Source organism: Solenopsis invicta, chromosome 16, assembly GCF_016802725.1.
Source record: "Solenopsis invicta isolate M01_SB chromosome 16, UNIL_Sinv_3.0, whole genome shotgun sequence".
NCBI classification, from domain to species: Eukaryota; Metazoa; Arthropoda; class Insecta; order Hymenoptera; family Formicidae; genus Solenopsis; species Solenopsis invicta.
Genome location: NC_052679.1, coordinates 10,961,880 through 10,989,865, shown reverse-complemented (window position 1 = coordinate 10,989,865; position 27,986 = coordinate 10,961,880). Strand labels below are relative to the sequence as shown.

Genomic DNA, 27,986 nt, shown 5'->3' with positions numbered 1-27,986 from the left:
GCATGTAACGGAATTCGTGGTAACTAGAGTCCTATATAAAGAGAGAAGCGGCATCGAACCCCCACCACAACCTTCAGTATCCAATTGAGTCCTCCACCGCCAATTTGGGACCGCCAACGTCATCAAACACCATTCGTATCATTTTGCAAACAGCTGTGGTCACAATATGGCTGCTCGCTTAGCCAATCAAGTATCAATCAGATTACCAATCAGAGCTTTAGACATCAATGTCGCTTCTCTCTTTATATAGGACTCTAGTGGTAACGAGGAAGAAATTAACTTTTACTTAAAAAGTTACTCAAATACTTAAAAAAATATAATACAATTTTGCTTTTGTTTTATTTATGTATGTACTCAAGTCGCTCGTTTATTTGTTCTCATGTGCCGGTACTGCAAAACTTTCTAACGTCACTGTACTGACAAAGCGTGGTGGCCCTTCGAAATGGCTCTCTCTCGTCACGTTTTCTGGCGACTAGTGCCCATTCCAGTTAGAGTATAGTTCAATGTTCAACATATATTGCCGATAAACAATAACGATAAATATTTATCTTTTTCTTATTGTAAGATTTTTAATTGATTGTTTTGTTTGATTCTAACATTAATTATAACACGTAAAAGAGATAATCTAATCTATATTAGTGAAATAATATAATCTAACCTATACTTAAACAAAAAAGGCGGGACTTCTGGAATTTAAACGTGATTATGCAAGTGAGTAAATTGTTTGACATCCAGGAATGCTATGGGTGAATTCTGAATCAAGTATTAATTCTATGTTAAATATTTTGTTTACGGTTTTTCTTTTATATTTTAATAAAAATGTAATCCATTGATGCATTTTTAAACAAAACGAAAGAATTTGGCAGAGAAAAGCATCGCTTTGCTTTGCGAAACGAGATATTAATGCTTAAACGGCTATTCAAGTTAGGATATCTATCATTCTGATGAAATGTAATGATATAAACATACTCCGTGGCATATGCATGTTTTGTGGTCAGTATGGTTACATGCATGATGCACATGCTTTATGAGTACGTTTAGAGAGACCAGTATTAGCTCTATTTATTTTTTTTTATTTTTATCATTTATTTGATGTAAACAAGGATAGAATGCAAGTAGCGCTAAGTGTCTCCTCGAGTACACCCTATGATCATATTTGTTTGCGAAAAGTGCACGGAATTTTGAAATGTTTGTATATTATGCTTATAATTTATTATTTAGATTTTACTATAAATAATACATAAATATACTTATTAAATTTTTACCTTATTAAATAGCTGAGTATAATATACTAAAAATAATGGATATGATATTGATCGAAAAATGTAATTTATGCATTAATGTTTTATAGTTTATTCTTCTTAAATATAATAGACATTGTGTTAGATAAAACAATCAATGTGTGCACTGTTCGGTATAAGAGTATTACAGACATGTATATTTTATAATAATTTTCTTGGAAACATACAGTAAAATGACATGAAATTTTACACAGAGGAATAAATACACATTAATAAATATTTTAGGAAAATATTATAGTAATGATGTTACCTTCGAACTTTTATCATACATTCTTAATTAACTTACAATTTGTCTAAAATATTATTCTCAAAATAGCATATTTTCTAAGCTATTCAGCTGTCTCGAAATCACTCAGACACCCTGTATATAAAAAAAAGTCTACATCTTTTCTAGAAGTTTTCGTATATATGATTTTTTATATATTCTAAAAATTTGTTGTTTTATAATTTTTGGAAAAAAACTTGAAATTGGAAAAAATTAAAGTATTTTTTCAGAAATCTTCACAAATTAAAATATAAGAAATTCTGAAAATTATATGAAAAATTTTTATTATAATATGGTTTATCAAAAATGCAAAATTTATTCTGATTTGTACAGCATTATCCAGCTAATCTTATTTTATATTTTATACATACCAATCTTATTTTATGTACATTTTTATAAAATGGAAAATATGTTGAGAAAAGGATACAAGTTTCCTACAAAAAATCTTTTGGGGAGAAATAAAGATAAGGAAAATAAATCAAAATAAAGGTAGTTTTTTAAAATTCCTATCCTTATTTTTATTTGTACCATTTTCTCGTTTTCATTTTTACTGTAACCACATAACTCCATAACAAAATCAATGCTTGTACTATTTCTAGAGAACTTGAAACAAGCAATTTGGAATGACCTCTTACTTATATTTAATATTGCCATAAATAATTAGTCTTAAAATACTTAATTTTCTTTCTATTCTTAAACAATTTTATATTTTTGATCTGTATCACTTTTCTTATGGAAGTCTGAAAAACCAACTTATTTTACTAGAAACCAATTTCTCTTAGTGCAAAGTTTTTGCTAGACAAATTTAATTAGCTTTCAAATTCTTGCATTTTTAGAAGAAGGCTAGAAAAACGAGACGTCAGCTTTTAGCGGAGAAGGTAGCAACACAGCAAAAACTGATAAATAAGGCAAATGCCCTGCTAAATCCTTTGGAGACTCTGCCAAAGTTTCAAGAATACATGAAGGATAATGACACATTCAAGCTTGCTTGCATTAAGGCGAAAGATGCACGATTGGAGCTTCTTACCTGGATCCTGGACATCACGGAGAGGAATATGAAGGATATGTATGAACGGTCTAATTGGGGCTGGGACGCGGCTGAGAAACAATCGGAATTGACGGAGGAGACGGCATGGTATCTAGTGGCATCGTGCGACGAAAAACTTGTCGGCTTCTCGCACTTCCGATTTGACATCGACAATGGCGATGTTGTATTATATTGGTATGTTAATGTTATAGATTCTATTATTATGTCTGTGTAGGATTTGGGAGCGGCCCATTTGATTATGCCATTGAACATAGTCATTCACAGTGTAATTTTTTTCTTGGGACAATAAAAGAATTTTTATATTAAATTAACCAATTAGGGATGTGGGCAATCGAATATCACTTTAATATGAGCAAAATTCCCTTAAGGCTCCTGACTCCTCAGCCGAGAACTCCGCGTTGACGGTAGCGACATTTCATCGCGGACAAAATTAGAACTAATACACGTGAAACGTGACAGATTGACGATGAAATGTTATCGTGCATGTCATTTTGTTATTATGTGTTTCATTGTGAAAATATGACTTGTCTCGTATTTACCAAATTCGTAAAAATGGACCGCGAGTAAAGTTTCTTTGAATTTTATACATAAAAGTACATTTTTCACTTTTTTCAATAGCTATCCGTGTGTTTTCCTGTCTGAATAGACGTCACTTTACGTGCTTTTTACGACTATTTACTGACTGCTAGGCGAAAAAAAGGATAGTCGTGACCAATATTTAGAAGTGTTTTAAAGCCATCTGATTAATCTGTTTTATCCAAATTGGCATTATTTAGAAATGGCACGTCGGAAAAAATTACGTGCCCATGTTTTCCTGTTTCAATTGCTTCATTTTACATGCTTTTTACAACTATTTACTGACTGTTAGGCGGAAAAAGGATAGTCGTGACCGATATTTAGAAGTGTTTTAAAGTCATCTGCTTAGTCTGTTTTATCCAAATTGGCTTTATTTACAAATGGCATGTCGGACAAAATTACGTGTCATTTCACGCAATTTCTCGCTTCTGACGTCACGACTTCAATATGGCCGCAGCGAGTAGTCAGGAGCCTTAATGATTTAAAAGTTATTTAATTTTTTGTTTACTCTTGGTTCTGAAGTTAAATCTCGTTCTGTAATATTTATTTGCAAATTTGATGAAGAAATAGAATTATGAATTAAATATTTTATATGTATATATTAATAAATAATAGAAATTCATGCAACAATTTATTTGGATTTGTTTATTTGGACTTGTTGTTTACTTAAAACAGCAATAAAACATGTTCATGTTATAAATCAAATTATTTGTTGTTTTATTTTTTGCAGGTAATTTAAAAATTTGTATCATGATTAAAATTTTTTATATCATTGATTAGAAAAAAAAAGAATAGAGCCTAGAAACTAGTTCTTAAATTTAATAATTTATCTAGTATTGTATAGCCAAAACATCTTTAATTTCTTTTAAGGCTTTTGAGTACTTGCCGCGACCATATTGAAGTCATGAAGCGAGGAATTGCGTGAAATGACACGTAATTTTGTCTGACGTGCTATTTGTAAATAAAACCAATTTGGATAAAACAGACTAATCAGATGACTTTAAAACACTTCTAAATATCGGTAACGATTATCCTGTTTTTGCCTAACATTCAGTAAAAGCATGTAAAGTGAAGCTATTAAAATAGGAAAACACACGGTCAATTTTGCTCACGTGCCATTTCTAAATAAAGCCAATTTGGATAAAACAGACTAATTAGATAGCTTTAAAACACTTCTAAATATCGATCACGACTATCCTTTTCTCGCCTAGCAATTAGTAAATACTTGTAAAGAGCACGTAAAGTGACTATTTAGACAGGAAAACACATGGATAGCTATTGAAAGGAGTGAAAAATGTACTTTTATGTACAAAATTCAAAGAAACTTTACTCACGATCTATTTTTACGAATTTAGTAAATATGAGACGTCATATTTTCACAATGAAACACAACAAAATGACATGCACGACAATATCTCATCGTCATGTTTCACGTCTATTAGTTCTAATTTTGTCCGTGATGGAATGTCGCTACCGTCAATGCGGAGTTCTCGGCTGAGGAGTCAGAAGCCTTAAACTAAATTAAAATTAACTGTGGCTTATACAATTAATTTAGTAAGTTGAATAGATGGATATATGAATAACACAAGAAATAAAAAATGCCATTTTTCAATCAAAGCGGATCTTTATGCTTACATTAAAAATTGCGTAAAGATTAAATTAATTTTAAATTAATTTAATGTTAATTTTGAAAGCATTATAAATTTTAAATTAAATTAAAATTTTGCAACTTTTTAAAATTAAAATAATTACAATTTGAGAATCATCGTACAAATTTAATCTTTTATTATATAATTATTTAAAATTTATATAAAATAACAAATATTATTTTTGATGTGGAAATTTTTTTATTTACTTTTTTTTACATAGATACATTTTTAAATTTAGAGGAAAAAGTTAATCAAATAAAGTTTGTGTTTTAAAAATAATAGATGTTAAAAATTTATTTAAAATTAACTTTTTAATCTTATTATTTAATTTTTAACTTTTTAAATAATTATTACTAATTATTGTAATTATTATCATTATTATTGCTATTATTGTCCAGTTTCAATATTTTGTATGGAATGTTATATTGTACATGTTAAAAATAAAATTTAATATGTGGAAAAAATGAAATGTTCACGTATTAGCTATGAACTACAATTGGAGCCATTGGTCAGACGCAAGGGGCTCGGTCGCTTCATGATGTTGGCTTTGGAATCCATGGCACAACAGAACCAGATGCTGAAGATCGTTTTGACTGTTTTCAAGCATAATCCGTCGGCAATACAATTTTTCTACGCTCTTGGGTAAGTATTTGCGCACTAAATTATTTATAAATCGTAATAATAGAGAACTTGGATTGATATGTAAAGACACAATGTAGACAATTAAGATGCTTTAACGTTCATAGTTAAGTCTTATAAATGCTGATATTTATGTTTAATTTTGTATACATACATTTTTAAGTTCACGAAACTGCGCATTGAATAAATTTTTGGTCTTAAAATGTAGTTTTATGTTGAACAAAAAATAATATTACGTTAAATATTAAATTGAAAGTCAATTTAATAATAAATGATGCTGATAAACATCTAATGTGGCAATAATGTGCTAATAAAAACTCTTTGATCCTAAAAAAACTATAAAGAATTTGTTGTGAAAAATAACATCTTAACCAAGGAACCTGAGACTTTTTAACTTTTCGAGACAAGTGTCTTAGCTACCTCAATCATTCCGTTTGTTTTCTGTTCCTGAACTCTCTAAATAAGTGTACACTTAAAATGAAATAGATAGATGTTTCAAAGTTAGCGAAAGCAAGAAGGAACGTTCCAGTGCAGTCTAGTGCAGGAATAGAAAACAAGCCTACTGAGGCATGTGATATTTCTTGCAATAATTGGTAATGTTTTATAAAAACCTATGCTAAGAGATGTGTATGAATAAATTATAATAATCGAAAGCTTATACTAATATCTGAAAATACAATATAATAGCAATTAAAATGCTTTAATGATCATAGCTAGGTTTTAGTGCTGATATTTATTGTGAGATTTTACATATATTTTTAAATTCACGAAATTGTGCTGAATAAATTATTATAAACTATTGTTAATAAAATTGTTGATAAAATTATATAAACTGCAAACAATTAATAAATTTAACAATTAAAAGAAGGAGGGACAATTGAGAGTCAACGCGGTTGTTCATGCGTGACAATGATTCCCAGTAATTTTATCTTTGATACTATCAATTCAAGACTTGAGTATCTGTTTAAAAAACAAATAAAACAACTTCTAGTACAGTGCGTTGCATTGATGCCTGGGGTTCACCGATTTTAGGGACCACGTTTCTTTATTGATTATTTTTATGTTCATGACTGAATGCTGCGGTGATCGTTGACGGCAGCATTTGGTCATGAACGTAAAAATAACTAAGAAAGAAACGTGGTCCTTAAAATCGGTACCCCAGGCATCAATGCAACGCACTGTACAATAATAAAAGTGAAAATGACAGTGAAAATAACAATAGTTGGTTTACTATTCTGTACATCCATTCAATTTCACATAAATTTAAAAACACGAAAAATTTTAATAGCAAAATTTCTTACTTTAGTCTTAACAAACTTCATTTATTAAAGCACAAAAGGACAGTTTTCGTAAATTATCTCAAAAAAACGTATATAAGATCTCATGTAAAGAATGTGATGCGTTGTACGTGGGATATACAGATAGACAAGTAAATACTAGAATATCTGAACATAAAAATTACATAAGGAATACCAGTACTCATTCGGTTATTATTTAACACGAAACAACTAAGGGCCATGATTTTGACTGGGATAACATTTCAATTCAAGAAAACGATTTTTAGATATACGTTTGGTTTCTGAAATGTTGCATGTAAAGCGCCAAGATAATGGTCTTAACAGATAGGCGGACAGATTATTTACACCATGCCTATAATTGTATCCTTGAGAGATTATAATTTTTGACATAATATTTAGAAACTTGTTTTCATCCGCTTAATTTTATTGAACAGCTCATTATCTATAGGGGGGATCATTGTTTTGATCATGCCACTGATTAGAAGTAGTTATAAGTATAACGCTCAGATTCAAGAAAACTGTAATTAGCGTGTTTTATTAACGTTATTTTAACTGTATTTTACTGATGACGTTTTTAATTCTGTATTTATTTATGCATTTATTTATTTATTTGGCGTGCTAATTGTGTATTTACTTCTTCTCCTCGCTTCACATGGTCAGTAAAAAAAATACTGCTTTATTGTCAATCCACTGTAGCTAACGTACATGTGTCGTCACGATTTAGAATTGTACAGTAATTTCATTTGGATTAGTACCCAATTGTGACGGACATAATATATTTGATTACGTCATGTGTTATGGAGGAGGTCTGGACAATTTTTTGATGAATACTTGCTGAGGATGACCCAAATTCAGGTCAAAAATTTGCATCTAATGTTTTTTAAATAAACACTGAAGATTTATGGACACGCATCAACAACCGCGTTGACTCTCAATTTTCTCTCCTTTTAATTGTTAAATTTTATCAGTTTTTTGTATAGCTTTAATTTAATTTATAAATTATTATATAAAGAGTGATTCTATTATAGTGATGATAAAATAATACAAATATCACGAATAAGGAAATTAACGCTTTATTTTTTTAATTATAAATATTGAAATAATCGCGTGCTTTGGACACTTTTGATAAATATTTAAATATTTGAATTATTACCAAAATAACAAAATTTTAGTAGTTTTTGTCTTTCTAGAAGCGTGGTCGCAACTCGCGCCTATGTAGGAGAAGCGAGTCGCAGACCGACCCTCTTACGCGAGTCAGCGAGTTCCAAACATGCGAGATTATTAGATCTCAGTAACGGCTTAACCGATCAAGTTCTGAGTCTCAAACGATAGCTTGGCTCCGACTTGTATAATAAAAGTGTTTTTATTTTTTCTCTCCGTGCCCTACGAGCGGAGATATCGCGACGCAAAGTCCAAATCTCGATTTTTACATTTAAGAAACGTCATCGTCGCCAAGATTTTCTTGTCCAGTACATATTTTCGATACAGAGAGGCGTTCGCTACTATATTATATTAGCTATATTCAATCAATCATGTCATGCACCTTCATCTAACCTGAATAGTAGTTGTCACCTAACCTAACGCAACCTAACGCAACTGACCATTCCGTCACGGCGATTCCGGTGGAGCGAACAATCCTTTAATCCGTTTTTTGCTGTAATCCGTAATTTTGTACTGATTATTCTTAACCGGGCAAAAAACGGATTAAAGGATTGTTCGCTCCACCGGAATCGCCGTGACGGAATGGTCAGTTGCGTTAGGTGACAACTACTATTCAGGTTAGATGAAGGTGCATGACATGATTGATTGAATATAGCTAATATAATATAGTAGCGAACGCCTCTCTGTGTCGAAAATATGTACTGGACAAGAAAATCTTGGCAACGATGACGTTTCTTAAATGTAAAAATCGAGATTTAGACTTTGCGTCGCGATATCTCCGCTCGTAGGGCACGAAGAGAAAAAATAAAAACACTTTTATTATACAAGTCGGCCAAGCTATCGTTTGAGACTACTCAGAACTTGATCGGTTCAGCCGTTACTGAGATCTGATAATCTCGCATGTTTGGAACTTGCTGACTCGCGGAAAAGAGGGTCGGTCTGCGACTCGCTTCTTTTACATAAGCGCGAGTCACGACCATGCCTCTAGATCTATATTTTCTACATTTCATAATTAACTAGTATCAAAGTATTCACTTTTGAGTAGGTAATTCTACTGATTATGTATCTTTACTCGGTTTGTTTTAACGATAAATATAACTATTCAAACCTATACTTTGCATTTAATCCTTCAGTGGCCGGTGTTGCAAATGTGCAACATTTACTTTGTACATAGAAAAAAAGAACATTCTTGTGTTGAAAATATCTTTATTTTTGAAATGTCAAATATTGAAATGCAATTATGTATTAAAGAGATAAAAATTGCTTATATGAAGAAATTTCTATTGTTTCATTAAGAAAAATACATTTACTCATGAATTGGCAGGAAATTATACAAAATAACAGTACTCGAATACAAAATATATAGTAACTACGTTTACACAAGATTTAATTTACGCCGAAATTATAACATCGATGTTATAAAACTGCCCAACTCCAATCCTTCCATTCTTCAAAAGAATACTTATGATTGGCCAGTAACATAATATCGATGTTATAACTTTGGCGTAAATCGAACCGTGTGTAAACGTAGTTACTGTATATTTTGTATCGGACCATATAAACGTAATATCTTCGAACTAAGAATCAGAATTTTTTAGTACTATTATTGTTGAAACAATTATATTGTGCTCTTTAAATGATAAATAATGTAATATTAAAGTAAAAATATTTTATTGAAATTTAAAGTTATCAAGTTTCTTAATGATGTATGTGTCATATCAAAGCATTATCAAAAATATACACATTGTAACACCCTGTGTTATTTGAGCACGGATTGCTCTTGGTATCGCCAGGGCTCAAAATTAGGGCGCGGACTGATTAATCCGGAGATAATGTGCAAAAACAAAAGGCTTTATTTGACTGATAAACGTTTACAATTCTATTCGCGCTATTTACAGAAATGGCTATATACAATGCATTATGCGTGCGAGCGGCGCGGTGTCTCTGTCTTCGTTGCGTTCTCTTATTATTCTTCGTGGCGTATTTACCTTGCAGGTGCGAGGTTCGCAGAGCGGACCGCGGATCGGGGCATCGTGTAGACGGTTCGATGACATATTTCGCGGAACCGACCGGTTTATAACGCGTGTAACAATGTATGCATATTACATGCGTTAAATCCGGCGAACACCAGCCGGAGGCCGCTGTTTGGCTTTAAATAACAGAAGGCGCGCTCGCGCCTACCTAAACGCTTCCACGACGATAACACTGTTAACGGCCGAAAACGGCCGTTAGCACGAGGCAAACTCATGCACGATAGAAGGCCGCGCGCATGCGCATCACCGCCTAGTCGCAAGAAGAAATCTCCGCGAAAGCGCATTTGTACACCCAGCGACTTTGATTTTGTCCTTAGGGAAATTTTCCAAACTGAAAAAGTTGCTATTTTTCTACATACTTACAGTTTATGATTAACGTAACGACTAATAAGGAGTGCTTTCCAACTACGATACAAGTCGACACTGTGTAACACAATGTCTATTAGTGTGAGTAAGACAACTAAAATTTTCTCTCTTACACTAATGGACACTGTTACACGGTGTCGACTTGTGTCGTAGCTGGAAAGCACCCAAGCTCTAGTAGTTACATTAATCATAAACTGCGAGTATGTAGAAAGTGGTGACTTCTTCGTTTGGAAAATTTCCCCAGGGATAAAATCAAAGTCGCTGGTTGTACCAGAGGCCATGGAGGAATGGGAATCCCAAGATGAAATCTCGAAAGAAAACGAGATCACGCGAAAACGGCCGAGCGCGCGAGTCAGGGGGTATAAAAGACTTCCGCTCGCACACTCGGTATCCATTTACCGATCCCGATCCTGATCCGCAACTCCTCTTCGGCGAGAGTAAGCGCTAAAGGTCCTTTGCCGCTGTCGAGGTACTCGACGAGCCGAAGCTCGAGAGAGCACATTTCTCTCTTCCTTGTAGTCACCCCGGAGTCCAAGGCGGTAAAGATCCTTTGTCGCCACCAAGGTACTTCGTAGCTCCGGGTGTTCCTGACGAAATCCGGTTACTCCGCGCCAGCCAGAATCACTCCACCGGCTATTAAGCCAGACGCGTCGCGGGAACGATTGATTCGCGTACAAACGTACTGGGCTAGCTCGCGTATTTGCGCCGTCAACGCACGGTACACCGCATCCAGAAACTCGACTAGCCGAAATATTCGAAAAAACCGACACCGATTCCAAGAACCGCAGGATTTCCTCGTAGCCTCGCGGTCAAAGCCGCATGTAAATAATCTGTAAATAGCACACCGTATTTGTTTCTCAATATCGCTATCCGTCCGAAATATTAGATTGTACCGAATTATATATTTCCGCTCCGTCTTTTTCTTTTCTGTTATTTTTTGATAACCCACCGCGAACACACTGTTCACGCTCCAGCTTGAGAATATATATCCTGTAGTATTAGAAATGTTACATTAGAAATAAATGTTATAGTCTCGTCAAGCATATCTCGATACTGCGTACCGATTAATTTTCTCTCTCCCTCTTCGAACCTATTCTGTTCATCTAGTCGCGAACTAATTCCGCGCATTAACGAATATCGATTGTTTCATGCGAAGTCGCGGCAGATGAATTCCGCGAGGTTTCCCTTAGTAGGGAAATCCGATATTCGGTAAAACCTCCGGGCCGACGGCAGCTATTCCGAGATCTCTCGGTAGAAGCAGAGATATTTCTACCTCCTGGCTGTTGTCGGGGACCGTCGGTGCTTGTGCGAAGTTTGGCTGTCAAGATTCCTTGACCGAGGCAGAGTTCCCTCTACTCCGTGGTTTTGCCCGCTCAGGGAGAAGACCGGAACGTTGATCGAGATCTCTTGATCGTGGCGGAGTTCTCTCCACCACGGTGTTTGGCTCAGGAAAGAATCGGACCTGTCGAAATCACTCGGCAGTGGCAGAGCTCGCTGTACCGCTTTTTTGGTCCGGTTTCGGATCGGGAAGAAAGTTGATCTCTGCGAAATCGCTCTTTTATATACCCCGTTCTCGGAGAGTCGGGGATGCTTGGGCGAAGTTCGGACCTCCTCGGACTACAGCATCCTCGCTTCCGAGATCGAGTCGCCAACAAATATCGTGCTTTTGCTCGCACGTTCGTTCGCAGTCGTTCCAATGCCAGGCGAGCGTGGATTACGGCGTGTGCGCGCGGAGTTGGCACGGTAACAGTGTGTTCGCACGTTCAAATGCGCTATGTGAAAGCCGTTTATTGCCGCGTAGCGCCTGTTTGTCTGTCCGGTAAGTGTTCGGCCGGACAGAGGGCGGTTCATCAGTCCTATAGGGAAACGATGCGGGGATGCATCGTTACACATAGATTATTCTATCATGTTTGAATATTTATGTAAAATTTGTACATAAATTTTTTATTGGTTTAAGGCTCGTGACTCCTCAGCCGAGAACTCCGCGTTGACGGTAGCGACATTCCGTCGCGGACAAAATTAGAACTAATTGACGTGAAACGTGACAGATTGACGATGAGATGTTGTCGTGCATGGCATTTTGTTCTTATGTGTTTCACTGTGAAAATATGACTTGTCTCGTGCACGGAGAAAAAGTTACAGTTGTAACAACTGAATAATAATGTTATTTTCCACCCATCAATACAAAATGGGAAACATAGTACTCTGGAAATGATCCCTATGGTTGCCCCAACCTTAGTGAGGCTAGCTACATATGGATGCTACAATCGTAATAATACTGTTCCTGCAACCATAGTTACATATACTTTTCAGTATATGTGCAGTATAAAAAAAATTTTTTTTGTTTTTTTAACAGATCTTATTATTCTTATAGCTTAATAATCTGTATTCATTGTTTTGCATATAAGATTCCTATTTCCTTAATTACAATTACGCATTATTTTACAATTTTTGAAAACGCATTGGCGCCGACAGGATTTGAACCCAAGATCTTCGGAACAATAACCTAATACGCTAACTCTGAGCTAATCGTGTACTTGTGAAATCGTTAATAAAAAGTTATATTAAAGTTGATTTGAACAAGAAGAAATTTGCGTCTTGAGTACCGCGCGAACACTTACTAACCCTTTAATTATTTAGATATTGTTAAATATTTTGAATATAAATTATATAAATAATTAACTAAACCTGTTTCTGCCCATGACCAGACCAATAAAGATAGCCAAAAGTAACGATTAGAAATAGTACCGGAGCATAAAAAACATTGATGTAAAAAGCACGTTGCAAAAGTTAATTTTGCAATTAATTGTTATAAATAAATTGTTAAAAATTGATTGCAGAGGAAAACTGATTTCGTTAATTGATTTAATGGGAAAAATGATCTAAAGAAGTATATATATAACGCTTTCTTAATTATTGTCGTTATTATAATTATTATAAACAAATTAGTTGCATGATTGATTTAACAATGCTGTGTTGGAACTTAGCAAATGACTGCAGGGCGAGCTTGGCGTCGGCCTCTTATAACTACTGTGATTCTTCTAGAACTTTCCGGCGGAAAATTAGAAAATTCCACAGTCTTTCCGGCCTCTAGATTCTTCTGGAAGGATCGCGAATAATTAGTGGAAACACGTGGTTTTATTTTTTGTAATTATAACGGCGAGACAGAGTGATCCCGCGCGTTGCCGCTCCGTCGTTTGACAACAGACGTTCACGCTCATGCTCTCGCTTTCGTTCTTGCTCCCGCTCTCACTCCTGAGCATTGTCTCTATTTGTTTATTATCCCGAACTATATATGTATACGCTGCTTGCAAGCAAATACACGCGAGTAATATTTATTGTTAGCTGTGTTCCGAAATTCACTACCAGTACTAAAAAATCTGTAGTTCACTCTAGCAATGTACATCGGGACGCAATTTTATATACTCAATGTATCTGCCAGCGGACATAAATATATTTCTGATAAAATACATTGTTTGCCGCGAATGTGATTTTACATAATATAGCGTAAGAACTACTACTGAAATAAACTTTTAGTGTATCGTGCAATTGTATTCTATAGATCTCACAACTATAGTATTTATTCTGCTGACAATGTTAGAGAGATAGCAATAATTGTTCGGTTGTGGCAACCATATTTGAGGATATTATAACTTAATGTTATTTATCCTAAGGACTATGGATGTGAAAACTGTAAAGATTAGCATACCTTAACAGATGTATACGATATAATATCAATATAATTAGAATTCACATACATTTCTTTTCCAAACATAGAGATTATTGCTGTTACACCCATAGTCATTTTTTCCGTGTATTTACCAAATTTGTAAAAATGGACCGCGAGTAAAGTTTCTTTGAATTTTATATTTTGTTTGTAACTCTATAAATTTTAATTAAAAATTATTTTTCATTAAGTACTTTTCGCGTTATGACGCTTGAAAGTTACAGTATACTGTAGCTTTCAAGCCACAATTCGGAAAGTACTCAACGAAAATAAATTTTCTTGTAGGGTTTTGGAAAAGTCTTGACATCAGCTATTAGATTCTGGAATCAAAAATAGGGTGTTCTATTTACAAAAGTTAATATGATTTTGATCTGACCTTGACGATGCCATCCAAGGTCGAACTGATAATATTAGTAAATAAATCTTTTGAAACTCTATAAGTTTTATCTAAAACACATTTTTTCGAAAATGCTTAGTTTTCGAGATATTTTGCTGTTCCAGTACTCTTCTCTATTCTGTATATATATATTTTGCGGCACCCTGTGTGTGTGTGTGTGTATATATCTACACACACACACACACACACACACACACACACACACACACACGTATACACAGGGTATCGCAAAATATTTGTTCATGCTCTCGTGGATTAATAGAGCAAGTCAAACTGAAAAGAAAAGCCCTTCACCATTTTTCATTATTCGCAATAGTTACTGAAATAAAAATTAGTAAAGTTCGTCAAATAAGCGCAATAGTTACTGAAATAAAAATTAGTAAAGTTCGGCAAATATTTTCCCTGCCCACCGCACGTAGGGACTCGTCGATCGCCAACCAGAGGCAAGCCAGTTTACATTGTAATTGCTATAACGCTGGTACTTTTCCGGTGCAGTGGGAGTATCGGGATATCTTTCGGTGCGTTGGGATATCGTGATCGATTGCTCGGATGTGCTCTCCGGATGCCAGGGTTTTTCGGTAGTAATGAGGACTCCGTGTTGAATGCGAAGGTACAAACGTAATAATATATTTATCAGATATAATTGAAATACACAAGTAATAATCAGGCACCGGAGTGCTCGATTAAACAATTAATCGGACCCGCGCAAAGTAAAAGAACGACGATTGGTCGGGTCGGGCAAAATATAATTTGCGGCGTAGCTTAATATTTAAACAAATGAACGGATTTGGATAACTAAAGAACGGACTGGTATTATGCGCTATGCGCTCGGAGGTAATAATCGGAGTTGCCGTGAAGCGGCTAACTTAAAGTGCGGTTAAACGGGCCATGATTGGCCCGCGCGACGGACGGTCGCGATCGTGGAATCGGCGGCGCGCGGTGCAGCGGACGGTTCCGCGATACGCGAGAGTGGTCGACGTTAGAGACCTAAGTGGTCTCACCTCGCGGGGTGTTGTCACCCCGTGGGGAGTAGGTTTACGGATTGAGCCGGAGAACGGCGTCGAGTATCCCCGACGACGGTGCTGGTCTCGAGAATCCCCGAGAACGGACTTGCGGGACGGACGGTTCCTATTGGCCGAGAATACCCAGCCGCGGAAATGACGAGTATTCCCGTCGCGGACGGAGGATGGGATCGGCCGAGTATTCCCAGTCGTTAGGACCGACGAGTATGCCCGTCGTGAGATGGTTGGAACAAGAATGCTCGTTCTCGAGAAAGCGCTTGAGAATACCCGGCGCAGGAGCGGAGTAGGTGCGAGATCGGTGGCTCGGAGCGATCTGATCTCGGCTGCTCGCTGCCGGCTTATAGCGGTCCGCGCGGTCGGACGTACCAATCAGCGCGCGCGGTTGGGCCGGCCGGAGTGGGAACGCTTGTCGAACGCGGCGCGCGGCACGCATAGTAGCGCGTGATCGCGGCAAGCTTAGCCGAGCGCGTGCACGTGCTCGGTCTTACGCGTTGTGTTCGGCGTTTGGACCGGAGTGGCGGTGCGGCGGAGGAGCGTAACGTTACACTATAAAACACAATACTCTGAGAATGAACCCCGATCCTTATGAAAAAATATTATTGACGGAAAAATTGCACATAAAAAAATCACACAGAATCTGCTATTTTTTGTGAATTTTTTTAGATTGGCAGTAATACGGCAGTAATCATTTATTCTCAAAGTATTGTTTACGCTAAAGTAAACTAGCTTGCCATTAATAGAAATGTTAACATTTCTATTAATTTATCGAATTAAAATTATTTCTCAATACAGATTATTTTAAAAAGGAACTATTTAAAGAGATGTACGGATTTTATTAATTAATTAATATTATGTCTCGACATACAGTAATAGTCCCATAAATTGAAGCTATATTGCCGTGATGACATAATTTTTATTGAGAATCGTAATTCTGTTTATATTATTTTTTAAACGAATCTTTGAATCCGAATAAATTTCTTTATGCAATTAAAAATTAAAATAGTACGCAACCAAATACCGCAGTATCTCGTATACCGCTCGCATTTCTCCATACCTTGACGCCGTATCATACTTTCTCTCTCAGCCAAGTGTCAAGCAAGGAAGATACATGATCGAAGCGCGCCATACTACCTTCTGCCTGCTTCCCGATCTTCTTCGCGCTCTCAAAAGAGTACGTGCACGGCTTCGTGTGTGTGTAGCAGCCGCGGCAAGCGCCACGGTGAAAAGAGAGAAACAGCAATGGCTGTCTTACCCGCCTCACCGCGTCGCCTGCCGCGGCTGCCTATGGTTGGCGATCGACAGGCGGTCCCTACGTGCAGTGGGCAGGGAAAATACGCGCTTATTTGCCGAACTTTACTAATTTTTATTTTGGTAACTATTGCGAATAATGAAAAATGATAAAGGACTTTTCTTCTCAGTATGACTTGCTCTATCAATCCATGAGAGCATGAACAAATATTTTGCGACACCCTGTATATATATCTTTTAACCCTTAAACCACCGACGAGTGACTGTTAAAGACCGCTAATCTTACGGGAGTTTGTGTGACTGTTAAATTTTTAATGATAAACTGACAATACAGTACTAATTTTATAATTTATTGTTATCTTGAAGTTTCATAGATATGCTTATGTATTTGTAACTTAAAAATTCTCAATTTTTATTAAAAATTGCAGTTTTGATGTTAACATCCAAGTTTATTTATCGACAGAGATAATAACTGATCAAAAAGAATTGCAATTTTAAAGCAATCTACAATGATATTATTAAATATAAGTATGCATATTTGCTTATGAAGTATTTGTATAATAAAAAAATCAAGATTTTAATAACGTATTACTCAAATATTTGTATTAACAATCATATAGTCGATAACGTCATTGCTCTTCAATTACCGCCGGGCCCCTGGGGCCCCAGTAACGGCCTCGAAAATTTACCCAGGGTTGACGATCTTTAATAGTCTCTCGTCGGTGCTTAAACACATAAGTGAGTCTGGGAGACCTTCCCGAAAAAACTTTACTTTAGTCACAGTATAAGAAAGAACAGTAGGTCGACTCGCTGTCGGCACCTTTGATATGATGACTACAAAATCGCCATGTTGCTGGTTGTGCCTAGATTTAATAGCGTTTGCGAGCGCAGTGGTTTAACTTAACCTGAGTCGGGTTAATGACGCCATATGCTGGAATCGTCCAATCAGTACTTAACCGCCATATTGCTGGTTGTGCGATTCGGTCATGCGCGAAGGACAACTTTCGCCGTGCTTTATGACGGAGTCGACCTGCTGTTCTTTCCTATACTGTGCTTTAGTGCCATTTTATTTTAGTTAAGCAATGAAGTTGGTCAATCGTAGCAGTCGATAGAGGAGACTTCCAACTTTTTTTTCACCTAGCCCGAATCTTTTCTCATTCCGTCTTCACACAATAAGCGATCGAAAATCTAGGGCAATTTTCAATATGTGTTTAAGGGTTAAAGAGTAGCTTCTGACATTATCATACTCAAAATAATAAATAAAGGACAAATAACGACAATTTATTTAAAAATATTCTTCATAATATTGATAAATATTGGAAAAGAAAGAATTGAAGAATTGTTTTCCGTAAAGATTCATAGAGATCTTTACGATCGATAAAACTGATCAGTAGTATCGTCAGTAATATCGTGTATGACAATATGCATCAATATTTCGTAACAAACCACTTCGCGCAACTCCCATCGGACCGGTCACCGTCCGCCAAAACGCCCGGCCGAACATCCACCGGACGTAGGGAGAGGCGCTGCGCGCCCATAAGACACTTCACATGCGCCTATACGGGCATCCGCGCCGAATATCTCGCCGCGCACCCGCACCGATGCGAATCGGCATGCGCTATCGGCGTGCTCACTCGCCTCCGTTTGATCTCCGAGCGCCCGATCTCGAGCGGCGGGGATGCTGACGCCGAAACGAACCGAACCGTCACCGAGCATTTCCGACGTCTCGAGATTCGGGTATAAAAGAGCCGGAGCAGCGAGATGCTGCGTTTCTTCTCCGCCGACTTTTCGGACAGCTACTCCGCTGACTAAGTCTCCAAAGAAGTCTCCCGAGGTAGTCCTGGGGTCAAGCGTCTTGGCCTCTGTCGAGCGTTCTCGACGGCTACCGCTCTCACACCTGTTTTTTCTCGCCGAAGCTGGGCTCAAGCGTGCTTGGGCTCTGGCAAACGTTCTTGCTCGATCAGCACCTCACACCGATCCGATCCCGTTGCAACGGCTAAAGGAAAACGGGGTAAAGCGTCTTTGCCTCCGTCGTGCGTACTCGACATAGCCGTTGTATCCCGCCTGCAAATCGCGACGCGCCGCGGATCCGTCAAATTTAAAGGGATGCTCAGCTGGGCGTCACCCCGCGTCCCGCTACCGCGCCGGCGACCATGGAAACCAGCGCGACCTAGTCTCGAGAAAACACGGCTAGAAAAAGCGGACCGCCCGTCGAGCCAAACAATCGCTCGCACCGTCGGCAAGCGCCGGCCGCCGGAGTATCGGCAACCGTGCTCCTAAGCGACGAGTATCAAATCAGGTGCATCACCGGAACTCGCCTTCCGACGCGCAAATAACCGTGCGTTGGCCGCACCATCGTCACTAGCGGATTATACGGTCGACGACGTGAAATCCCCGGTATCACGCACACGCCTACTTTGTAAATATGTCTTGTAAATATCGCGACTCACTTGTGTTGTAATTTATTTCGCTAAATAAACTTGTACATACGTTATACGCTCAAACCGCCGTCTAGTTCTCTCTTGAACGGATCGTGCCCGACGAGCTACGTCCGCGCGCGATCTCTATACAAGAAGAACGGGTTGTTACAATTTACAACCTAATTTCTATGGTCATCCATGATTGTGAAACTATACTGATGAAAATACTGATGCATATTCTGATAGTCAAAAATAAAAATTTGAATCACCACCAACATTCTACATTAATCCAGCAATATTTAACTGCATACGATCATTAATATTATCAATATTTGTTGGTACTGACAGTATTATTAACTAAGATCTCCATTAAATGTAGAATAAAATAAAGTTGCAACTAGTGTGCCACATTTACAGAGAATTGTATAGTTTATACTTTTACACAAAAATGATACAATAAAATTTTATTTTTTAATTCCAAAATCCTTTTTAAACTCGATTGTTTCTTGTGATTATGTATAGCTTTTAAAAATTTTTATATTTTGTGTTTAAATTATTTAAAGATTTAATACTATTTTATAAAATTATTGAACGAGGTATTCTTTTAAAATTCGAAATGCAGAGTATAGTTCTACCAATTGTAAGTTAATTCATTATTAAATATACAATAGATATATGTATATTGCTATTATTGCAATCTTGAAAATATTTCGAAAAGGAATAATGAAAGTCATAATTGGACCAAAGTTATTCACCAACAAAAAAAATAAATTTTATATTCGTTTACAAGCAGATGCAGAGTGCATGCCGCAGGCAATAAGATTAGCAGAATGAGAAATTAGAAAAACTTGAGAGACAAAAATTAATCGAAAAAACAAAATATTTATTATATAACTTGGAATTGAAGATTAATTAATGAAAATCGCATATGTAAAAAAAGTGTATTTAACTTTTAAACACACAAGTGAGCTAGAGAGATCCCATATAAAGTTTCGAACGCTTGCTATGTGAAAACGAAATGAGATAGGAGGTTCGGACCAGGAAGTAAAAAAAGTTTGAATTCTTCTCTTTCGATTGATATCGTTGATCAACTTTATTAGGCAATTAGAATTCTAACGGCACGGCAGCAAAGTTTTTTGAGAGTCTGTGGGACTGCCGTTGTATATAAGTGAAACTTTTTTGTGAGTAAGCTTATATTAAAAAAACTGGACAAAACACATTCGAATAGGTCTCTTCACATATGTTACTCGTATATACTCTATCTAAAGTTAGAATACTATAGTGCTGTGGAAAAGGAGGCTCCTACTGAAATATATCGTGAAACACATCAATTTTCAATTTTAGACACCTTGAGTTAATAAAAAAATACCTCATATTCGCCTTATTACATAATTATACTTTTTAAAAGGAATAACAATGCCATAATTTTTTTTAAAGCATGACTTTAACTTTATAACGCTGTATATTAAAATCCTTAAAAGTTTTCTGTTGTGAAGATATGATTTTTTAAAGAAAAAATAAATTTTTGAACAATTTTATTTTTGCTTAATAGTTTTTCCTTTATAACTTTACAATAAATCATTTTTTGGTAATGCCGATTCTGTAGTTATATTTCTGAGATTCTGACTTTCATTTGAAAAAATTTTTTTTTTAAATATTGAATGGAACCAAAGTTATAACTTCTCAAAGTTAAAATAGTCTCCCAGACCGGAAAATGTGTTTACGTATTTTACGGGATCGGTGTATTTAAGGATTAAAACTTCAGAATCAGTTTTTTCGAAACTGTTTTTTGATACTATGAGACAAATTTTTTGAAAACTTAATATCTGTATAAATTTTTTTGCAAGTATATCATATGTTGAAACTAGAATCATTATTATGTACTTATTATTTTTATTTACAAAAAAAGAATTACAAGTTTTCACGATAATTAAAAAAAAAATTTTTTTACAAAGGCTTCTATTTTGTCAAATTTGAATTATTTTAATTTATAGTTCTGGTTCCAATGACAAGCACATTTCTTTTGAATAAGAAAAGTTTTGGTTTTTTATTTTAGATGTACAGAAGAGTTACAATTTATTTTACTATTTCTATGCATTTTTTTACGAGCTATTAGCGATCAATACATAACACGTGAGAAAATAGAACTTTTTATTTTAAAACCATTTGGAATATTAAAATAGTAATAAAAAAGTATATAAAATTTGATATTAGTTTTTGTGTACTTAAAAAAAAAATTACTGACAAATACCTTTTTTTGACCTTTCAAAGAAAAGAATAACTTCTTAAAAAAAAAAAAAAAAATTATATGGTCAAAAGAATTTAGAAAAATATCTGTAAGTTATAGAAATGCCTATATATTAATCTTAATGTAAATTTATTCTCAAAGTTTGAATTTAAAACCTTATCCTCAAAACTTTTTCTCAGAATTTTTATACAAGTGGAACAATTTTCAGAAATACTCAGAAGTCTACATCTTAAAATTTTTTATATATTTTTAAAAATAATTCTAATTAATTTTAAAATAATTTGAAGTAATTTTGAAATAATCTAAAATTTATATACAAATATTCATGTATAAAAAATCGGAGGATTTTTTTCAAAAGTTATATTATAAAGAAATTCTGAAGAAAGTAAATCTCAGAATTTTTCAAAATTCGTGTAATTTTAAAACTTTTAATTTTTTGCCTTTTAAAAAAAATTGTTCACAAATTTTGAAATATTTCAGAATTTACATACCGAGTATCTACAAGGTCTGTTCTCACTGCCTATATTTCAGAAACTGTCCAAAATTATGAAAAACATGTGACATGTGTTAGGATGCTATAGTAACAGAAGAACTTTTTCAACGTCGATACTGCAGATTATTTTTTTAAGCGAGATTAGGCTATCGCTCTTTATCCAACGCATAGATCTATCTTTGTTTTTCGATTATTTCGCCATCTGCGAAAAGACCTATCAACTATTGTTGGGCACAGTCACTGCTCTGCTTGCCATTGTTTTTACGTGCGCTAAGCGAAATTTGTACACGTACACATGTTTAGGTATTAAACTTTTTTGTTAGGTTTTTGACTGAAATAACAATCAGTGTTGTTTGTTAGAGTTTTCTGAAGTCCGGGCTGGTCCTATTTCATACGTATGAGCTACAGAATGTCAGTAAATCATAAAAGTTAACCTCGGTTGGTAGATCCACGAGCCAAAAATAAATAAATTTTTAACTTTTTGTTCGATTTTCTAGTAAAATTTACCAGCCTGGACTTTGTTTTGGTGCGTACTTTTATTCTGCAAAAGGATTTTGTGATCTGTAGAGACAATTCGAAAATTAATGAACACTGTAATGTGTCGGTAATTCCTGTCAGTATAGCATCCTTTTAAGAGATTACATCTGTGAGAACGCTTGAAAATGTAAGGTAAATTTTGGGAACTTTTTGTAATTAACATAAAATAAGGAAATGAACTTTAAAGGCCTTTAATGTATATACATATCTTAAACTACACAAAACAATTGTTTTATTTTTTTTACGTTAAATGATGGCGCGCTGGAGCTTTGCAAATAACTGTTTTTTTTTTTTTTTGATGGGCCTCCGCAGGTTCAGCAAAAGTGTCGTATACTTTTATTAAGAACAAAAAGCAAAATTTTTTTATAAATTACATTAAATTTGTTAGAGAAATATACACGTATATTTTAAAATATTTATTTTTGCAGATATGATGAATATTTGAAAACAAAGTTTTATTTTTACCCCAAAAATTCAGTGAAAAAATATTTGTAACAAAAAAAGTTTTTAACCGATTGTAAAAATTATATGTACTTCTCTAAAGAATTTAGTTTAGCAGTTACTCTACAAATTTCAAGTAGTTCGAATAAAATTTTGGCTGTTTATCAAATGTACATACCACTTCTCTGATTGATCTGAAATTTTACACATAAATTATATTCAATGTGAGGAGTAAAGTGTGTGTAGTCCCAACTTTGTGAAATGGAAAAAATTATATAAGATAGGATGTATTTAGTATAGAGATCTCACCTCTGATATCAATGAATTTATGTTCAATAGATGCATTATTATACGAAACCAAAGAATCTGACAGAAATAAACGTCATTCTGTTCTGCAAAGCGAGATATTAATCGTTAAAGTTGATGACTATTTAGGTTAGGAAAACTGTTATACCGACCGAGATGTAGCGATGTGAACATGCTCTGTAGCCTTACAAACACAAATTCTCTGCTTTAAAGCATAAACACTGATTTAAAAACAAATTCTCTTGTTTTAAGAAAACTGATTAGATAATTAGTTTAATTTTCAGTAATAATGTACTATAGAGAACTCAGCTTTAATCACCTTGACCTTGACATATGTTGCCAAAGTCACCACCGTCAGATTTTAGTTGGCGTTCGTTATTTGTTAAAAAGTTATTGACAAATAAAGTTGACAAATTAAATGTATATTTTGTGTAGCAAAGTAAGATTCACCTAGAGGGTCCCCGCTCTCCTTATGGGAGGGCAAAACTCGAAAGATATAACTTAACTTAACTCAACGTAACTTAACCCGAGGTCCACTCTATTCAATCCTGTTTAGAAGCGAAACAAATTCATGATTGTACTGTTCCACAAGGATTTCCACGCAAAGCACAAATAAAAAATTAATTTAATTTGTGAACTTTATTTGTTGACAATTTGTTTTTAATGAATAACGAGTGCCAGTTAAAACCTTCTGAAGGTCATTCAAAGTGATGACACATATGTTAAGATCTAGGTGATCGGAGCTGGGTTTCTTATAATGCATAATTAATTTTTTAACAAGCCAATAAGAATATGATATTATAATGATATATTTCATAAAACTTTTCATATTTTATAAATTTTTTGTCATTCTGAAATTAGGACCACATATATTTTACTCCTTACATTGAATACAATTTATGTGCAAAATTTCAGATTGATCAGGGGAAAGTGCATTCGGAAGAATACCCAAAATTTATTAAAATTATGCTGCAGGTCAATTAGAACGACGTGCTTAGATGGCGTCGCGCCTTATTTTAAAAAATCAATTGTAAAAGAACTTAAAAATTTTTTCACTATAAAACCAATTACACATTTTTAAGGCATTTAAAACAAAAAAATTTTTCTTTTTGTTGAAAGTTTTATATGGATGTAATTCCTTAAGAAGTTTGGGAACCAGAGTAATTCCTCAAAATAATCAAATATGGTTCGCGATTTTTCATAATTTTGAAGCAGTTCTAGAATATAGGCAGTAGAAATAGAATTTACAGATAACCAGTATATAACAATTCTAAGAAAAATGTAGACTTTCTTAATATTTCTGAAGTGTTCTAATTTATATAAAAATTTTGAGAAAAATTTTCACGAAGATATATTATGTAAAAGGCTGGAAAACCTTAAACGGTAGTATTGGTTTTGTAACTGAGATCTAATGTTACACATTTGTGTAACGTTGTATTGTTATATTGTTAAAAATTTTATTTTTAACAATACTTCGTCATCGTCTATCGCTTTTCCATTTACTATTATTATTTTGAGTATATTATACATAATTTTAATTAGAAATATTAAATCACAAATATCACTATCGAAAGACTAATATTTACAATATAATTCCCTAAAATAATAAAATGTAATCTGTAATGCCAATAAAGAAACAAACACAAGATATTCGTGTGTACATTAATGTATTTTATGCAATGGAAGCACGTTTCTCGCGTCCTCCCAGGAACATGGGCGTAAGTGGGCAATCTTTGGTGGCAAACATTTCCGTATCGTGCGCATGCGCTCTTTTGTTGAGAAACTGAGCATTTCGTGGCGCATGCGCTAAGCATACAGTCGAAATACATGACCGAAGATAGTATGTACACTGATATCTCATAACCTGTAACCGGGACAGGCAGTGACAGGAAAATGCCACGCGCTTGTTTTGCCTGGAATGCCGCGAAAAACATACTTCCGTTGCATAAAATACCGTATGCAATATGGAGCCGAGCGCCGGTCTCGATTTCGTAGCTACGCCTCGTACTGAAAACATCGTCCTCAGTTGAAACCAGCAAAGCTCAACTCCTTGTAGCATAATGTACTATTACATAAAAACATATAGCATAGAATAAAATATATATCAGCGGTATTGATAATATAAAACAATTGTCAGCAAAATGACTGGGTTGCATGATATACAATCTAACTATTACCAATTTGGACGTCAAAATGTTATAATTATTTCATTTATTATTCGAGGTCCGTTAATTGAATCTAAATGAGTGTTTATCAAACGTTTGTTAAACACATTGTAAGGCATGGATCTGAGCATCCAAAGTGACAATATTAGTATAGCAAGAAAAATGAACATTACGGAACTAACTTCTCATGAGAAACAACTATTACATTTTGAAAGCCAAATTGGTAATAATTAGATTGTATGTAATGTGACCCACTCATTTTGCTGATAATTATCTGACAATTATTTTATTATGTAGGAGTTAGTTCAAATCTTTGTTTGTGTATGGAACTCGACTCACAGTCAGTACCACTCATAAATATTTTATTACACTGAAGATAGTTCAAATCCTGAGACTTCGTACTATATGTAACGTTCTTATGTAGAATACATTAACGTGCGAATACCTTGCATTGGTTCTTTGTTGGCATTACATATTATATTTTTGATTTATTTCAATTGGGTCTATTAAATTACAATTAGTAAAATAAATAATATATACAGAAAATCATTCTTTTAATAATAATAAAAATTCTGTTATTAAAATAATAAGTAATTCGGTTTTAACATTGTTTTAAAAATAAATTTTTTATTTTATCGAGCAAATTTTTTTTTCTAAAAATTAATAATTTTAGAATTTTATATTACTTAAACATGAAATGTGTATTCAATTAAAACAAGAAAAAGTTTGAATTTTTAATGTCAATCTGACGACGTTTTATATTGGTCACATCATACCAAATATAATATTAAAATAGCATATAAAAAGAAAGGGTGAACCATTCTGATGAATGCGCAATAGGTTGAAGATAGTGAGGCTCTTTGTCAACCAATCAAATTTTTAACTTTTTTCCAGGAATTCAATATAGCCGATAGAGTGTCAAAATCTCATTCAAGTTGCTTGAAATCTTCAAAAATGTTAGCACTTAAAACAAGACAAATATTCGAGAGTTGAGAGAGAAAGTGAAGATTCTAAATGCAAAAGGTGCAAGAAACACGAACAGACCTATATGTAATAGTTTGCGTTGCAAATTAGCTAAATTTCTAATTGGAGTCACGGACATTACTCATTATGTGCAATGGTTCACCCATAAAATCAGAAGGGAGAAGTTGATAGGGCACGAACTGAAGTGCACAGAGTGCATTAATATGAGAGTAGCTAGTGTAAAAGTCAACTTCAGCCAATCAGATGAAAGCAAGATGACGTCAAAGTATTTGTGTGCCTATTCAAATAAATTGAATATTAATTTTGCACGGATACAAAAATAAGTACCATCATATATGAACTATTTAATAACCGTTTTAAAATTTATGTTAAAACCGAATTATAGGAAAGTTTTCTTTTTCAATTAATGTATGATAAATTATTGATGCGTATGCACGGGACAAACTAGAATTACGCGATTATTTATCTTACCTTACATCTAATTTCTTGTTATAGTTCGATTAAATCGTGCATTTGCTATAGTATACGAACTGCGCATTCTAAGATGATTCTAAAGTAAATACATTTTTTTATTAGAAAATATTTATTTTTTTGAATCAGAAAAAAATTTTTTTGATACACATTAAAAATATTTTTAAATTGAAAAATATTATTGTTAATATTATAAAATTGCCATTTGCACTTTTTATTTTTGTACGTATTTTAATTGTATAAAAAAATTTAAAATTCTGTTTGTAAAAAAAAATTCCAAAATATCTTCTAATAAAAAAAAATGTAATTTGCTTTAGCATTTATTTAAGTAAAATTTTTAATCCAAATAATAATTCTGTGCACTTAATATTGTTTCAGATATAAATTAGACAGTTCGAATCCACCGGCTTCGACGCATTTGGACTATATAATCTTGAGTAAACAAAACTTATGCGCATAATGGAAAGTACACATGTTTTCATATCACACATCTCCTCGGTTAGGACTGCGTCTTGTGAAATAAGATTGATAGTAATTGATGCGGGCACAAGTGCACGACGGGCGACTTTAGAGACGGTCCGACATTGTGAAACGTAAGAGGCGCTTTACTTATAGTCCAGTCCTCCATATCGTTGAGCAGTTTTGTCAACTCCACTTCGCCTGACTCCGAAACGTTGAAGTGTCGCGAGAGAGAATTGTTGAAGCAAGCGTCTAAGGCCGCTTGGTGCAACACCATGCCAATACCTTTGCCGGCACCCTCGGGAATAGGAAACACCCGGAGACTGACGATGCTTAAGTCTACTGGAAGATCGTGTCGAAGTGGCGCGAAGTGAGCGTGCAGATTGAACGGTAGAGAATTGTGTATATGTAGTGCCATAACTGGATGTAGCAACTCCTCCGAAGCTAGGTGACCGTTTAAAGATAATAATCCCGCTGGATGATTCGTCGGTATCGTGAAAGGGCAATTTATTTCCTTCTTCTCCACGATTAGTGCGAACATATGATTTGTCAACAGATTGTCCATCACACCTTGTCCCAATCCTCGATTATCGTCTTGAAGTAATCTTCTATCTTGCATGATCTGTTTATAAAAATCGAATGATGTACGTTTACACTCACACATGCACACACACACGCGCACACCCACATACACACACGGTGTAACTAAAAAAAAAAAAAAACATGGAAGAG

The 27,986-nt window shown here is 34.7% G+C and overlaps 2 protein-coding genes across 5 annotated transcripts in view; one reads left to right on the top strand and one right to left on the bottom strand.

Annotated features, from left to right (window-relative positions):
• LOC105198479 (alpha-mannosidase 2) overlaps window positions 1-27,986 on the bottom strand; it is a 94,089-nt gene that overhangs the window by 27,705 nt on the left and 38,398 nt on the right. For 2 of the 4 annotated variants that reach the window (XM_011165191.3, XM_026140579.2), the window contains one exon: window positions 27,256-27,876. The exons of the other annotated variants lie outside the window; for them this stretch is intronic. In XM_011165191.3, coding sequence (XP_011163493.1) covers window positions 27,295-27,876 — 582 coding nt within the window. In that variant the 3' untranslated portion in view covers window positions 27,256-27,294. Of the gene's footprint in view, window positions 1-27,255; window positions 27,877-27,986 lie in introns of those variants that run through there. 4 annotated transcript variants of the gene reach the window in all.
• LOC105197102 (N-alpha-acetyltransferase 40) lies at window positions 338-27,986 on the top strand. The gene is made up of 4 exons (XM_026140580.2): window positions 338-711; window positions 2,403-2,788; window positions 5,323-5,481; window positions 27,174-27,986. The coding sequence occupies exons 1-4, from the start codon at window positions 706-708 to the stop codon at window positions 27,253-27,255; spliced, it is 633 nt and encodes a 210-aa protein (XP_025996365.1). The 5' UTR covers window positions 338-705; the 3' UTR covers window positions 27,256-27,986.

Coding starts and splice junctions, on each gene's coding strand:
- LOC105197102 (XM_026140580.2), top strand. Junction 2,789..5,322: donor GGCGATGTTGTATTATATTG/GTATGTTAATGT, acceptor TTCACGTATTAG/CTATGAACTACAATTGGAGC. Junction 5,482..27,173: donor CAATTTTTCTACGCTCTTGG/GTAAGTATTTGC, acceptor ATATTGTTTCAG/ATATAAATTAGACAGTTCGA.